The 14,285-nt window shown below is 39.6% G+C and overlaps 7 protein-coding genes across 7 annotated transcripts in view; 3 read left to right on the forward strand and 4 right to left on the reverse strand.

The window, feature by feature from the left end:
- The first annotated feature begins 397 nt into the window (after positions 1–397).
- On the forward strand, positions 398–2,180 carry Vps26 (vacuolar protein sorting 26). The gene is made up of 2 exons (XM_068298685.1): positions 398–709; positions 830–2,180. Exons 1-2 carry the CDS (start codon positions 563–565, stop codon positions 2,135–2,137), a joined length of 1,455 nt encoding a protein of 484 aa, XP_068154786.1. The 5' UTR covers positions 398–562; the 3' UTR covers positions 2,138–2,180.
- Positions 2,181–3,321: 1,141 nt separating this feature from the next.
- On the reverse strand, positions 3,322–3,861 carry LOC137583624 (large ribosomal subunit protein mL63). The gene is made up of 2 exons (XM_068298717.1): positions 3,634–3,861; positions 3,322–3,541 (listed from the first exon to the last, which is right to left on the reverse strand). Exons 1-2 carry the CDS (start codon positions 3,802–3,804, stop codon positions 3,392–3,394), a joined length of 321 nt encoding a protein of 106 aa, XP_068154818.1. The 5' UTR covers positions 3,805–3,861; the 3' UTR covers positions 3,322–3,391.
- Positions 3,862–3,908: 47 nt separating this feature from the next.
- LOC137583607 (required for meiotic nuclear division protein 1 homolog) lies at positions 3,909–5,394 on the forward strand. The gene is made up of 2 exons (XM_068298697.1): positions 3,909–3,926; positions 4,014–5,394. Exon 2 carries the CDS (start codon positions 4,064–4,066, stop codon positions 5,312–5,314), a length of 1,251 nt encoding a protein of 416 aa, XP_068154798.1. The 5' UTR covers positions 3,909–3,926; positions 4,014–4,063; the 3' UTR covers positions 5,315–5,394.
- Positions 5,395–5,460: 66 nt separating this feature from the next.
- On the reverse strand, positions 5,461–7,985 carry Cdc50 (cell cycle control protein 50A). The gene is made up of 6 exons (XM_068298708.1): positions 7,791–7,985; positions 7,271–7,539; positions 7,006–7,201; positions 6,609–6,941; positions 6,388–6,553; positions 5,461–6,111 (listed from the first exon to the last, which is right to left on the reverse strand). Exons 1-6 carry the CDS (start codon positions 7,849–7,851, stop codon positions 6,063–6,065), a joined length of 1,074 nt encoding a protein of 357 aa, XP_068154809.1. The 5' UTR covers positions 7,852–7,985; the 3' UTR covers positions 5,461–6,062.
- A 501-nt stretch (positions 7,986–8,486) lies between these two features.
- Positions 8,487–10,629, forward strand: Bap60 (Brahma-associated protein 60). The gene is made up of 3 exons (XM_068302073.1): positions 8,487–8,721; positions 8,789–10,114; positions 10,174–10,629. Exons 1-3 carry the CDS (start codon positions 8,614–8,616, stop codon positions 10,327–10,329), a joined length of 1,590 nt encoding a protein of 529 aa, XP_068158174.1. The 5' UTR covers positions 8,487–8,613; the 3' UTR covers positions 10,330–10,629.
- Positions 10,630–10,778: 149 nt separating this feature from the next.
- On the reverse strand, positions 10,779–12,856 carry LOC137586062 (lipid scramblase CLPTM1L). Its single transcript, XM_068302069.1, has 2 exons — positions 11,786–12,856; positions 10,779–11,721 (listed from the first exon to the last, which is right to left on the reverse strand). Exons 1-2 carry the CDS (start codon positions 12,689–12,691, stop codon positions 10,972–10,974), a joined length of 1,656 nt encoding a protein of 551 aa, XP_068158170.1. The 5' UTR covers positions 12,692–12,856; the 3' UTR covers positions 10,779–10,971.
- Positions 12,857–13,469: 613 nt separating this feature from the next.
- Positions 13,470–14,285, reverse strand: part of mmd (mind-meld) — a 38,253-nt gene continuing 37,437 nt past the window's right edge. The window contains exon 20 of the mRNA XM_068283692.1: positions 13,470–13,763. Coding sequence (XP_068139793.1) covers positions 13,751–13,763 — 13 coding nt within the window. The 3' untranslated portion in view covers positions 13,470–13,750. The remainder of the gene's footprint in view (positions 13,764–14,285) is intronic.

Consider the following 14,285-nt stretch of genomic DNA (forward strand, 5'->3'; position numbering starts at 1 on the left):
TTCTAATTCTAATCAAAATATTTGTAATAGAAAATATTTGTGGAACAGATATGTGTAGCATATTTATTCGGTGTATGTCACAAATATTGATTTAGATCTTGAATAACTTTTACACGTGTCCAATCGAAATACTCATCGATTTTGCAAGTATCGATAAGATCTGTCGCAATTTATATTTTACAAATTTGGCATGCAAGCGATACCAAGTTGGGGCCAAGCGATGGGGCTTATCAAATATTCTCAAAATGCATATATGTGGATATTCAAATATAATTGTTCTTTTTATTTTTCCATTTTCTCTCAATAGATTTCAAAAGGAATCGCACTTCATATGTATATCGATAACTGTTGTTACTGAACATTGACGCCATCTTTACAAAAACGCCCATTATATCAAGTTAATCGATAGTCAGGGGAACCTGTAATAGAGAGGAAAGGAAGGAAAGGAATAGGAAAGGAATAGATTTTATAACAAAGTCAGGAACAGCAATAACACCACCATCAACAACAACAACAACAACATTCCAGCTGCTGCAAAAAGGCGACAAACCAAATTATAATAATGAACTTTCTGGGCTTTGGCCAATCAGCCGAAATTGAGATTGTATTCGATGGGGCCGAGAGCAGGAAGACCGCGGAGGTCAAGTGCGAAGATGGCAAAGTGGAGAAAATGCTTCTCTTTTACGATGGTGAAACAGTATCCGGCAAGGTAATTATGATGCCATTCGCTTTAAAATCGAAAAACAAAGAAGAAAAGGGGGTGGTGGGCCATTCCATCTCCGCCCTCAGCTAACGTTTGTTCGTGTCTCTTTTGTCTTTTCTTTACTAGGTGAATGTCACGTTAAAAAAGCCGGGCAGCAAACTGGAACACCAGGGCATCAAGATCGAGTTTATTGGACAAATTGAATTATTCTACGATCGGGGTAATCATCATGAATTTAAGTGTCTAGCCAAGGCTTTGGCTCGGCCCGGTGATCTTATACAGAACAACAGCTATCCATTCGATTTTCCCAATGTGGAAAAGCAATTTGAAGTCTATGCCGGATCCAATGTAAGATTGCGTTACTTTCTAAGGGCCACAATTGTCCGTAGAATCAGTGACATTACACGCGAAGTGGATATAGCAGTTCACACGCTCTGCAGCTATCCCGAAATGAACAACCCGATCAAAATGGAGGTGGGCATCGAAGATTGTCTGCATATAGAGTTTGAGTACAATAAGAGTAAATACCATTTGAAGGATACAATAATTGGTAAAATCTATTTTCTACTGGTACGCATAAAAATCAAGCATATGGAAATAGCTATTATCAAACGGGAGTCGACAGGCACTGGACCGAACATTTTCAACGAGAACGAGACCATTGCGAAATATGAGATAATGGATGGTGCCCCCGTCAAAGGGGAGAGTATACCGATTAGGGTCTTTTTGGCTGGTTATAATCTAACTCCCACAATGCGGGACATTAATAAGAAATTCTCTGTTAAATATTTTCTCAACTTGGTGTTAATGGACACCGAAGATCGTCGATACTTCAAGCAGCAAGAGATAACGCTGTGGCGTAAAGCCGATATACCGCGCTATCAGGTAGCCGCCTCGCAACAACAGCAACAACACCAATTGCAACAGCAGCATCAAAAACCGCATCATCATCATGTCCCCTTGCATGCGCCGCCACATTTGGTTAGTGGTCCTGCGGCACCTACTAGCCACAGCAGTGCTGGTGATGGGGCGGCAGCAGCGGCTGCCGCGGCGGCGACATCAGCGACAGCGCCATCCGAATCTAAAATGGGCCTCTTTACCAGAGAGAGCCCAAATCAGGAGTTCAGTCAGCAACAACTTGACTCGCCTACTGAGATCCCTGCCCCTGTTTCAGAGAGTGCACGTGGCATGGGCGATGGCGCAGCGGCGGCAACATCCAGTGCATCGCCAGTGGCCATGCTGTCCAGCTCACCGCCTCCGCTGGAAACGACGGAACAAGCACCGGATCAAGATCAATTACTCAACGAAGTGAATAATGACGATGATGATAATGAAGCAATTAATTCACGCCTGGATAGAGAAGATGCCAATAACGATCATGACGCCAACAATAAGGATGAAGCGAAAAAGGTCACGCCATTGACAGCCGATTGAAATTAGGTAAATAGGCAATGTGGCAAGCAGACGAAATGAAACAGTTAGACGATGAAGGATACAGAGAAACAGTAGCATCAAGCAAACTATTAATATATATATATAGTTATATATATATATATAAATAACAACCAATTATTGCAGACATATATATATTTTTTTAAAAAATAATTTAAAACGAAAAAAAAAAAACAATTGTTAAGAGAAATGTTTTATTAAGTAATGCGCATGAGGAACTTATTCAAAACTATACGAAAATCGGACATGATAAAGTAACTATATATGTATATATATATATATATATATATGTATATATATACATACATGTATATAGATCTGTGTATATACAGACAAATGTTTTCGAAATTTGTTCTCAATTCTGATTCGTAACTGTGTAATAATTTCTCATTTTGCAAGTCTTGGCTAGATACAAATATTTGATTTATTATAAATTTTGTTGATCATCTTTAACGAAATAACAACAAATATGATATAAAGATAGTTTGCATTATTATCCAACTAATTTTTCCTATCCTCAAAAACAAAAAATGATTACAATTGTTCCATTATTAGAATTCCATCAAGTTTCTCCTCAATTTATATAAATTAACTTTTTTTGTTTTTGGAAAATGTAATTTTTCAGTATCGAAATGTTAGAAACTGCTTTTTAAAAGTATAATTAAGCATTATTATGAAGAACAATTAAAGGTTTTTAATGGAAAGCAGAGGAGAAGCGTCTCAGATAAAAAGAAAAAAATAAAACAAAAACAAACAAAATATGATGTTACATGCCTTGCATATGTACATAACATAATTCATATATACATTATATACACATACATACATACATAAATATACAAAACACATACATATATGGCAATTTATCGAATTAAATAAAACAAAGCAAAAAATCGGAAAACAAAGCGAATAAGGTCAGAAAATAATTCACAAATGGAGCAGACTCCCGGACTCTATAAATAGGGCAGAATCGAATGATTTGATAATAAGCTTTCATTTGGTCATTAATTCAAGTATTGTTTTATTGAATTCACGAATTTAACTGCTAATGAATCCATTCAAGACTTCAATGGTGGCAAACTATATGTCCTAGATGGTTTTTTGGATATGGTTAGAGACAGAAGGCCCAATTCTTACATAATTGATGGCATTAAAAACACTATTGATTTATCTAATTTAATGTTTGTATATTTAAACAAAAATAAAGTTAGAGCTAGAGTTGAGGAGGTTTGGGACTTAATCCCAGGCTTCTTTAATTTTCAATTGATTTAGACGCTCCTCGATGGTCACGTGTGGTTTCATTTTACGTATTGTCTGCTCATCCGTCCATTTGGCCACCAATTGCTCACGCTTTTGTAAGGATTTAGCATGGCCAGAGGATTGCTCCTGCAAGATTTTAAAGAATGGAAAGAAAGCATTTAGATGGATTCAATAGAAATTTGTGGGAGGGATTCCGATTCCCTAATATTGTTTCATACCAATGTCAAATAGGGATGTCTCAGCAGCAACATAATTTTCTCCTGGCGTTCATATTCCCGGGTAAGCGTTTCCATGGCACGTTTGCTTACCGGCTTAACTAGGCGCCGCTTGCCACGGAAAATATGTCCGGGAACAGTTTTCTTAAAGAAATTGATTAACGTCAATTGCATTTTGTGTTTCTTCACGTTAATTTTTTGTTGCACAACAGCTGATTTTTGTCCAATCTTGTTATCGAAAATGACTATCGAACATAACTGCTCCTAGGGGTGGGAGTGTGAGTGCAAGCGAGAAGGTAATAGAAAACCAAATCAAAAAGAACTTTGCCGGCTCATTATACCATATTATATATGTTGATTATATATATCTGTACCTGAATCAGTACTTAAGCCAAATGTGGATCGAGTAAAGCCAATAGGACCAAGCTAAAAAATGAATTTCGCTCGCCTTGGCCTGGAAGCGCCGTTATTCTTCAGAAGTTTCCGCTCCCGTCTCCAAAGTCCCTCCCTGGCGAATAAAACGAGATGGTTATCCACTGCCAAGCACCCAATAGTCACTTCCTCTGCGGCAGTATCATCCACATTCAAGAAGCTGCCGACCTCCGGCGGCAGCGTCAGTAAACAGTTGCCAATTATAGATGAGCGAATGGAAAACCATCTATCTCCGACACGGACACGACTTCTACGCAAAAAGCGCTTGGCCATTGATGAACTCTCTGCTTTGGGATTTTTAAATACACGCGGATATACAACTGCCGACGAATACAATCTGGAGGAACTGCAGGCAGCCCTTAAAGAACAGAATCTTTACGAGACGAAACGTTTCTTTTCCACTGACAGCTTGGACGGCGAGCACAATGTTCTTTATGTGGCGGCCAAATATCAAACTGGTCAACATCCACGAGAAATTTTCTTTTTTCGCGAAGGATCAGTGATCTTTTGGAATTGTACCGACATCGAGGCCAATAATGTCTTAAATTTCTTGCGCTCCTTCGAGCGTGAATCCTATGTAAGTGCCCTGATACATGGTGAGAGCGAAATGATGCCCTACACATATATACCTGCTGCTCCCGTAGATGTTGAGGGTGATTTGGTGGCGGAAAGCAGTGATTACAATGCCAGCACTTCACGAGCATTCTTCCAAAATGGGAAATTCTTTGTCACCGCCGATACTGATAATTTTCTCTATAAATATACATTCTCAAATGCCATGGCCCAGTCCATCAAGCTGGGCATATGGGAGGCACAACTAGATCGTTACATTGACTCCATGGAGTATTTGACCGAGGATCTTAAGCGTGGTCGACGCCTACGCATCTCAAGGGCAGCCATGCTACGAAAAACTGGTGAACTTTTCGCCCTCCGCCATCAGATTAATCTCTCCTCCGATCTATTAGATGCCCCTGATTTCTATTGGGATCGCGAAGAGCTGGAAGGTATCTATTTGCAAGTATGCTCATATTTCAGCATTAGCCGCCGCACCAAGGTAATGAACGAGAAAATCAATCATTGTGTGGAGCTCGCCGAACTGGTGTCCCACAATCTAAACGATGCCCATCACATACGCCTTGAATGGATGATCATCATTCTGATTATGGTTGAAGTCGGGTTCGAGGTATTGCATTTTATTACACCTGAAAAGCATAGTCTTGAAGTGCTGCCCCTGTCTGACAGTAAACACTGACTATTCCTACCCCTCCTGTATTTAGTAAATAAGTTCATTTTGTTGTATTATATTAAAGATTAATCAACATTTTTATCCTAGTTCCAACATCTATTATCTGACCATTTCTCGGCATTTCTGGATATACAAAATTTAGTTAAAAAGTCTTTTAAATTGTGCAAAATTGTGAATTATCTTTATTATTATGTGAACGAAATTGAATGTTTAACAATATGTTGTTGGTTTTCTTTTTATCATATATCGGTAACCAAATGATTTGGTAGTTTTGATATTATGGAGAGGGGCACTTGTTTTACAATTAGTTAACCAAATATTTCTCCATTTTAGGTACAAATTTTGTTGTTTTTTTTTCTGTATAAGTTTCACTATATAAGTATGTCGAAAACAAGCAAAGGAAATGATTAAGTAAAAATGTTTAACAAATTATCAGGCATCACAATAAGCAAAAAACAAGATATATATATTTATATATAATAGAAGGTGGGGGCTGGGGGGTGGGGATGAAAAGATTAATTTGGCTTTGGCTGTGGAAGAATTATACAAAATTGTTTAACAAAACTCAAGGCACAGTAGACACACGCATACACACTCATTCACACACACATACACACACAGAAACAAACATAAGAAAAAGAAAGTCAAAGAAAACTTTATGCTTAATTACTATAAAAGCTAATTTAATAAAAAGCCAGCAGGTTCAGGAGGAGACACACATCACTCAAAGACGAATACTTTTGCTATCAGTGGCCTAGGAATACTGTGTATGCGGATTCACGTTGATCATTTCCATGTTGCTGCTGTTAAGTTGGACAACGGGAGAAACACAAGAAGAGAAAGAAAAAAACAAGGAAATGTGATTAGATTGACTTTGAGATTAGCTTTTCTTATGGCGCTGATAAAGGGTATTTTTCGGGCCAGACCATATACCATAATGAATTGAAATGCCATATCTTACAATTCAATACTTATCGCATACTTTTGGTTCAGATTTTTTCGTATGCATAATGTCTCTCATTTCATTTCAATGTGCGAGTTATGGAATGAGGATTTTTAGTTTTTTATTAACAACTTACCTACGACTGCAACGCATATGAATGAAGAGCAGGGCCAGGCCCAAAGTAATACAAACGGCTCCAACAACAATGTAGGCAATACCAAGGAATGGATTTTTACCACCCAGAACCGAGGTGGTTGATAGAATCATACGTTTGGTGCCATCAAATGATATTACCGGATATTCTAATGGAAAAGATTGATAATTAGTTTTATTCGTTTTCATATATCAATTACTTACTATATTTAATGTGCAGGGTATAATTACCGGCCTTCAGGCCATTGGTATATTTATTATTTGTCTGATTGAGACGACGATATAGCTTCCGGAAGCTGGGCAAAGCAGCTGTTCGCATCCAAACAATAAGATCTTCATTTTGGAAACCATTGTTCTCAGGATTATCTACATCCAACTGATTTAGACCGATGCTCCAGAATAGGGGCTTCGAGAAACCTTGAAGGGATTCGTTTAAGTTGGCGGGATTACGGAATTTCACTCGTTTATCTGATGGCCAAGCAATGCCTGTATTCAATAACTCAATCTCATTATCACCCTGACTTAGGGTTAGAGTGTCTATCAAAGAAAGAAAGATACAATCAACATTCGGTCAGACACTAGATCAGACATTAACTCTTACCATTGAACAAAGAATTGGCAATGGCTCCACAGGGAGCTATGGGTTCATTGGTTTCCGGGTTGTATGCAAATGGTGAACAGTCCGAACTGGGATTTTTTGATAATTGACCCAAAAGTTGTTCATCATCGCGGGATTTGACATAACGACGATGATTTTGGTAGTAATTCGTCAAGCCATAATACATATATACATCGCCCTACAATGAAAGTTATAAAATATTCATTTAATTGGTATTAAACTCGCATAGAATGTTTCTTTAACTCACTTTGAAATCGGTTGTGAGTGTAAAATTGATTTTACAATCACACTGACCACCTGTATTGTTTTGTATATAGCTGGCACAGGTCTGATCTGTTCCCACTTGCAGACAACGAGTGTAATCAATGATTAACTCATTTGAGGTATCGGAGAAATGAAGAAGAACCACGCCAATTGGCACAAACAGAACACCAATTACAAAGAAAGTGGGCAACACAGTGCGGGCGGTAAGAACGGGCTGCCAGGCGGGCAATCGTTGTTGTTTAAACGCTGAATCTGCAAGGACACGACCAAAAAGCCAAACATAAGTAATGTGAAGTGACTCATTTAGAGGTGGAGAAGAAGTTCAAAATCAATTTTAAGCCCACAAATGTCAAATCAATCGGGTATTAGTCACCCTTGACTTGGCGGGTATCTCTGTCACAGGGACCCCTTATCACATATACAATAGTATGTGTGTGTGTTACATACCTGTAACGTGTGTGTATGTGCGTGCCTCTGTGTGTGGGTTTATTTTCATTATTTACCTGAAGGTCGCTTAGATTTTGAGGCTGGATTTTCCTCATTCTCTGCATTCTGTGTGGACATCCCGTATTGTATTGGTTATCTCCAACAATTACTTTCGCTATCAAAAGCAAAGAAAAAAGTTTCTTTTTGGCGTAGACTCTGTCTTTTGTCACCTGGGACAACTCCAATGCGAATGCAAGGTAAAACTAGAAATTTTGTTTCTTACTGAAAGCGATAAGAATGCAACAATTTATCGATAAGGTAAATATTTACCATAACTACCATATTTTGAAATCTCAACCATAAGTTTTATGATTGCAGAATAAAGCAAATTGAAAGGATGTTGCAAAAATAATCTCGTTCCGTACTTAGAATTTTGCAATTAATTAAAATTAATTATGAAAATAAAAACATTTCGTTGTTAACTTAAAGCTATCGATAACAGATTAAGATGGCAGTTTCAGTGGCGGAAGCTTATTTCTTGTAAGTGCTGAGATGCGAAATTTTCGATTTACTTATATCTGTATGTATATCAAACAGTTTATATACATATGTTTAATAGCAATCAATAAATTAATTTTGCTTTTAAGTGATTTTAAACAAAAGATTTTTAATACTTGCTCGAATACCCCAATTATAAATGCATTGAACTATCGATTTTTACTATCGATTGCCAGCATCGCTAACAGTGCGATGGTCACCCTAAAATAGTTTGACGCCATTTTCCATTTGTGACGCAAAGCAAAAGAAAAATAAAGGGAAAGAAGCGGCAATATATATGTTATAAACCAACGATTGTTGTTCATAAAAACAGGAAAGGCATAATTTGACGAACTATTAAAGATGTCGCAACGATTTGCGCCTGGCCAGGCGCCGGTGCAATCGCGCTACCAGCCACCACAGCCTGCGCCCGGCATGCGCGCCTATCCGCCGCCAGGCGGCAGTTTTGCGGTAAGAAAAAATACACTCCCAAAGAATATAAAAGGCGAATCTACTTGCTTTATATTTTACATTTTAGCCCCGTGGCTTTCCTTTGCATCCGAACACAACCCAGCCAGTGCCTGGAACAGCAGGAGCCGGGACCCCGGTTGGCGTGCCAGTGGGACCTGGTGGTCCAGGTGGCCCGGGACCCTCACTTTTGCAACGTGCTTCACAGCAGCCAACTTTCGCCAGCGGATTGCGTGGTAATGCGGGTGGAGGCGGCGGCAGTGGAACTGGCGGAGGCGGCGGTGGCGGATCTGGCGGGGGTAGCAAACGTTCGGCTGAATCGCGAAGTCTTAATAGTGGACCTGGTGGCAAAGGTGGAGAATTCGTATCGGCGGCTAAGAAGAAAAAGAAGCTGGCCGACAAAATATTGCCACAGAAGGTGAGGGACTTAGTGCCTGAATCACAAGCCTATATGGATCTGCTAACCTTCGAGCGGAAGCTAGATGCCACCATTATGCGCAAACGATTGGACATACAGGAGGCACTCAAACGACCTATGAAACAGAAGCGCAAGCTGCGCATTTTTATCTCCAATACATTCTATCCCAGTAAGGAACCGACCAATGACGGCGATGAGGGGGCTGTAGCATCCTGGGAGCTGCGTGTTGAGGGTCGCCTCCTGGAAGACGGTAAAGGTGATCCCAATACGAAGATTAAACGCAAATTCTCATCGTTTTTCAAATCGTTGGTCATCGAGTTGGATAAGGAGCTCTATGGGCCGGACAATCATCTTGTGGAGTGGCATCGCACACACACCACTCAGGAAACAGATGGATTTCAGGTGAAAAGGCCGGGCGATAGAAATGTCCGTTGCACCATTCTTCTTCTTCTGGACTATCAGCCCTTGCAGTTTAAGCTTGATCCACGACTCGCCCGTCTTCTCGGCGTGCACACCCAGACCAGGCCCGTGATCATCTCCGCTTTGTGGCAGTACATCAAAACCCATAAGCTGCAGGACGCTCACGAGCGGGAGTACATTAACTGTGACAAGTATCTAGAGCAAATATTTAGCTGCCAGCGTATGAAATTTGCCGAAATTCCGCAACGCTTGAATCCCCTGCTCCATCCCCCAGATCCGATTGTCATCAATCATTTCATCGAGAGCGGTGCGGAGAATAAGCAAACTGCCTGCTATGACATCGATGTCGAGGTGGACGACACACTTAAGAATCAGATGAACAATTTCCTCATGAGCACGGCTAGCCAGCAGGAGATCCAGGGACTAGACACTAAAATCCATGAGACAGTCGATACCATTAATCAGATGAAAACCAATCGTGAATTCTTTCTCAGTTTTGCTAAAGATCCGCAAATGTTTATCCATCGCTGGATCATAAGTCAGACAAGAGACTTGAAGGTAAGCTTAATAAGTCAAACCATCAATATCCATTTAAATTTCAATAAATTTTTTCTTAGCTCATGACCGATGTTGTTGGTAATCCGGAGGAGGAGCGTCGTGCTGAATTCTATTATCAACCCTGGACGCATGAAGCTGTCTCCCGATATTTCTTCACCAAGGTTAATCAAAAGCGTGCCGAGCTGGAGCAGGCTCTGGGTATACGCAATGGTTAATGAGAGAAGAAAGAAAGGGAGGAAAATTCATGCGTCAACAACCGTACAGTATACGGCACGGCAACTCACGTTTTTCCTTTTTTTTTTTTTGTCAGTTTAGGTTTAAGCTTAAATCTTATGTATACCTAATTTCTACTCGCTACTAAAACCCACAACAGGAACCGCGTACATTTTATACAACAAAATAATTGGACAAATTGCAAGAACCCTCTCCCCCTCTTTCACACAACAAAATAACTCACACACATATACATACAGTCCGTACAACATAAATATATGTATTAAAACCATATAAGAAGATATGCTGTAACTTTTTAATTCTGTTATCGAATCCGATGCATCCTTTCGGAGAACAAGTTTTCTTCTATCCTTAATTCGGTAAAGTTTTGGATCTCAGCCAAAAGAGATCTGTCCAGTTGTGGTGGTTAGCTTAATAATAGAACGCAAACTTTTTAAAATCAAATATCGCTCATTTAATTCCGCGGTTTATTGCATTTACTAGTTGTTTTTTTCACATTCATTCCTTCATTATATTAGTTTTTCAAAACAAAAGACAGGGGTTTTTTTTGGACTTTAAAATTGACTATAATCTATATTATATATAGACGGAATGTAGATTAAAACTGATGGATACAAACATTTCTAATTTCGTTTCTTGCTTCGATTGGCGGCGGATTTGTCTTGAGTCTCTTGTTTTGTCTCCTCAATGGCTAGGCCAGTATCTACACGATTTTTGTCGACGGGATATAGCCAACGTTGATATAAATAAATGAGAAAGACAATATCATCTCGGAGGCAGGCAACACGATGGGCCGTTGGCATTGTAATGATAAAGGCAAAAAAGTCATCGATAAATGTATTAAACGCCTTGTACATGAAGGCACGCCATGGCAAGGCAGCAACCGATTTGAGTTTGTAGTTGACAAACAATTGCGGCAACATGAAGAGGAAACCAAACGCATAGACACCATTTACCATAGAGTTGAGTGTCCAGGAATACCAGGAGCGGTGCGGTTGATAGATCAGCGAGTAGACTGCTCCACACAGACACAGGGGATATAGTAGATAGCTTAAGTAGCGCATGCCCTGTCGATCGAATTGATCGGTTTGCACTTCGGCCAAATGTCCAGTTGACTCCAGTTTGCGGCCAATGAAACTGCTAAAGCTCAGATGCAATCGCAGAATCTTTTTGCACTTCCACAATTCAATGAGAGTGCCCAGGCCCACGGGGACAATGACCAAATATGAGGTATTCTCGTCCAGTAAATAGAGAAAGATGACGAACTGACTGAAGGCTCGCCACAATGTGGTGCGAGTGGAAAGACCCTCATAGGATTGCTTCTTACGCCAAAAGGCCACATCATTCTTAAAACTGAGAAAATCGAAAAGCATCTAAAAATACAGATGGAAAAATAAAGTAGATATAGGACATTAACTGGTTGTTATTGCCACTCACATGAACACTGGAAATGAAAATGGTGCCGCACAGTAGATAGACATTCGTATCCGAGAAAATGCCTTTAACTTCGTCAATATCCTTGGTGGCGAAGCCAATGGTGAGTAACGCCTGCGTGGCATGTTCCATGAGAAGCATTAGACGCAATTTACCCACACCTACGGGCTTGTAATGGAAGCTAAATGTAAATTCGGTTGTATTTCTAGAGATGGCGACCAGATCCTTGAGTCGTGTATTAAATGTGTCTGTCTGTAGGATGGGCAGAATCTGTTGCATTCGATTCACTCGTATCAGTGGAGCCAATTCAGGCGGCACATCCGGTTGTGAGACAGAGAACAGATCGGTCAGCAGGCTAACGTAGACATTGGAACGTAAATGTGTGGTGGGCTTGGACGACCTTGTACTGCCTGTGGACTCGCTGTCTTTATCTGTCTCCTTTAGTTTCTTAGTCTTAGTGTTTTCTGCATCGCCCAGCAGCTGAAATGCCTCTGCCCGCGGAACCATATAGTCTGTCAAACTAAGTGTATGGATAACGGTGGGTCCATCCCTTCGCAATGTTCGCCATTCAAGGGGTTCCCCCTCGAGAGCTAGGACAACATGCATATACATTGTGCCATTGCGACGAGTCTTGAGCGGCACATCCACTTCAAAGTCATGCTCGAAGGGATGTGTATAATCGAAACGCTTTGTTTTGTACAGATCCTTAACCTCGCTGGCCAGGGGTGAGCGGGTCTGCGAACTGAATAAAGCCAATTGCAAGCGTGGCCGATCCGCCAGAAATGAGGTGTAACATGGCGTACTGCTGCATTGGAGCGTAGTAAATAGCTGCGACATCTGATAGATGGAGTGCGTTATATAGGCGAGAAATGCCACGCCCAGCAGTGTTGAGATCGACGGCAGAGCCATGACGACTATGGTGACGGGTGGATGTGGAAGATGCTGTGATGTGGTGGGATGTGTTAGCGATGTTATGACGTGCCTCTTATTTGGCTAAAACTCCATTTCTATGAGCAAGCCGGTCCAAGCCACCAACGTTCCGTTTTGCACAGACAATTTGTTACTCCCAGAAAACATTTCAAGCTCACATTCTATGAATGTATACCCAACAAGCATTTGCCCAAAGCAACCGGTTACATATGCATGCAGTGACTCAACGTGCGACTCGAAATTCGATCGTGATATACATACATACATTATGATTTCTCTAAAATCGGGTCAAAATCAATTTTCACTTTTCATTTTCAAGCTTTCCGAGAACGGAACCCAATTGGCAATTCGCAATTAATTTGTTTTTTTTGTGATAAGGATAAAAAGAAGGAGATCAAGTTTTAATAGCAACAGTTTTTGACAGACAAATCCTAGATACTTACTAAAGGTTAACATAATTCCACTTGGTTGAATCAGAATATGATTTTTTAGTTTGATTCAACGGTTTCATTTCGGCTGTTTCCTAGCCATCAATAACGTATACGCAGCGTATACATATCACTATTCTGAAAAATAACGTATACGCAGGGAATGAATAACAGCTTTCGAAAAGAGACAGAAAATTCGAGATTTTATCCATCTTTGGCCCAACTAAAGATGGCAGCTGCCTGGATTGTCAGGATATACATACTGTATGCCTACCAATTAAGATAGTTGCAATCATTGAGACTTCTTTTTAAAATAAAAATTTCAAAAGTGTTTTTCTCTATTTATTGTAATGTTTGTTTTTTGATTTGTTTTTCAAATTCCCCGAACCTTCCCCAATTTGATGTGTTTTTGTTTTTTATCTATGTATATAAGTAAAAATGCGAATACGTGGTAAATGTGAAATTCGCCAAGTCCTCTTCATTAAAAGCTAGATGAATTTAAATAGATTTAATTTAAGCTAAAAAATATACTCCACAGAGACGAGTTGAGAATCGCTTGGCTTGCTTTCCCTACAACCATTTTGGATTGTGCATGGGATCTTGCTTTATGTTAGCGATAATATCTGAAAGTAAAATAAAATACTTGATTAGCATTTGATTAAATATTGTTTGCCGCATTTTAACGCCAATTTATTGCCTGACAAATAGCCACTGTGTCTGAGGTGTGGTAGAAGAACTGAATTGAATTGAATTAAATCTCCCCACTTCTGGACATTCCAACAAAAGCCACATGCTGGAATGCTCTATTTATAGTATATATATCGTATTTATATATATATATATATACATATATATGTGTCTGTATAGTTAGGTTACTTATCTGATTGTTTTTTTTTTTTTTACCATCTTTCTAGTTAGTTCTTGTGCTATATTAAAGAGAAACTGTGTCATTGTGGTTGATTGCTTTCCATGCAAGGAGACAGAGAGAAAAGAAGAGCGAAAGAGATAGATGGGTGGATAGATAGATAGATAGATGGATAGAGAGAGACAGAGCATGGTTTCTACTTGATTCGATGAGTTTGGATGCTTTCAGTTCAATTTGTTGTGTGTATGTTCATTATTTGATTTCTTTTTTTTTTTTTTTT

This window comes from Drosophila tropicalis, unplaced genomic scaffold (genome assembly GCF_018151085.1).
Source record: "Drosophila tropicalis isolate 14030-0801.00 unplaced genomic scaffold, ASM1815108v1 contig_158, whole genome shotgun sequence".
Lineage (NCBI taxonomy): Eukaryota > Metazoa > Arthropoda > Insecta > Diptera > Drosophilidae > Drosophila > Drosophila tropicalis.

Bases quoted from the DNA above. Each gene is read 5' to 3' on its own strand.
- Cdc50 (XM_068298708.1), bottom strand. From the start codon at position 7,851: ATGTCCACACAGAATGCAGAGAATGAGGAAAATCCAGCCTCAAAATCT. The intron at 7,202-7,270 runs GTGAGTTAAAGA...CTTTCATTGTAG, and splicing joins CACTCACAACCGATTTCAAA to GGCGATGTATATATGTATTA. The intron at 6,554-6,608 runs GTAAGTAATTGA...CTTTTCCATTAG, and splicing joins TACCCTGCACATTAAATATA to AATATCCGGTAATATCATTT.
- LOC137586062 (XM_068302069.1), bottom strand. From the start codon at position 12,691: ATGGCTCTGCCGTCGATCTCAACACTGCTGGGCGTGGCATTTCTCGCC. The intron at 11,722-11,785 runs GTGAGTGGCAAT...CTGTATTTTTAG, and splicing joins TTTTCATTTCCAGTGTTCAT to ATGCTTTTCGATTTTCTCAG.
- Vps26 (XM_068298685.1), top strand. From the start codon at position 563: ATGAACTTTCTGGGCTTTGGCCAATCAGCCGAAATTGAGATTGTATTC. The intron at 710-829 runs GTAATTATGATG...TTTCTTTACTAG, and splicing joins GTGAAACAGTATCCGGCAAG to GTGAATGTCACGTTAAAAAA.
- LOC137583624 (XM_068298717.1), bottom strand. From the start codon at position 3,804: ATGCAATTGACGTTAATCAATTTCTTTAAGAAAACTGTTCCCGGACAT. The intron at 3,542-3,633 runs GTATGAAACAAT...AAAATCTTGCAG, and splicing joins GACATCCCTATTTGACATTG to GAGCAATCCTCTGGCCATGC.
- Bap60 (XM_068302073.1), top strand. From the start codon at position 8,614: ATGTCGCAACGATTTGCGCCTGGCCAGGCGCCGGTGCAATCGCGCTAC. The intron at 8,722-8,788 runs GTAAGAAAAAAT...TTTACATTTTAG, and splicing joins CGCCAGGCGGCAGTTTTGCG to CCCCGTGGCTTTCCTTTGCA. The intron at 10,115-10,173 runs GTAAGCTTAATA...ATTTTTTCTTAG, and splicing joins GTCAGACAAGAGACTTGAAG to CTCATGACCGATGTTGTTGG.
- LOC137583607 (XM_068298697.1), top strand. From the start codon at position 4,064: ATGAATTTCGCTCGCCTTGGCCTGGAAGCGCCGTTATTCTTCAGAAGT.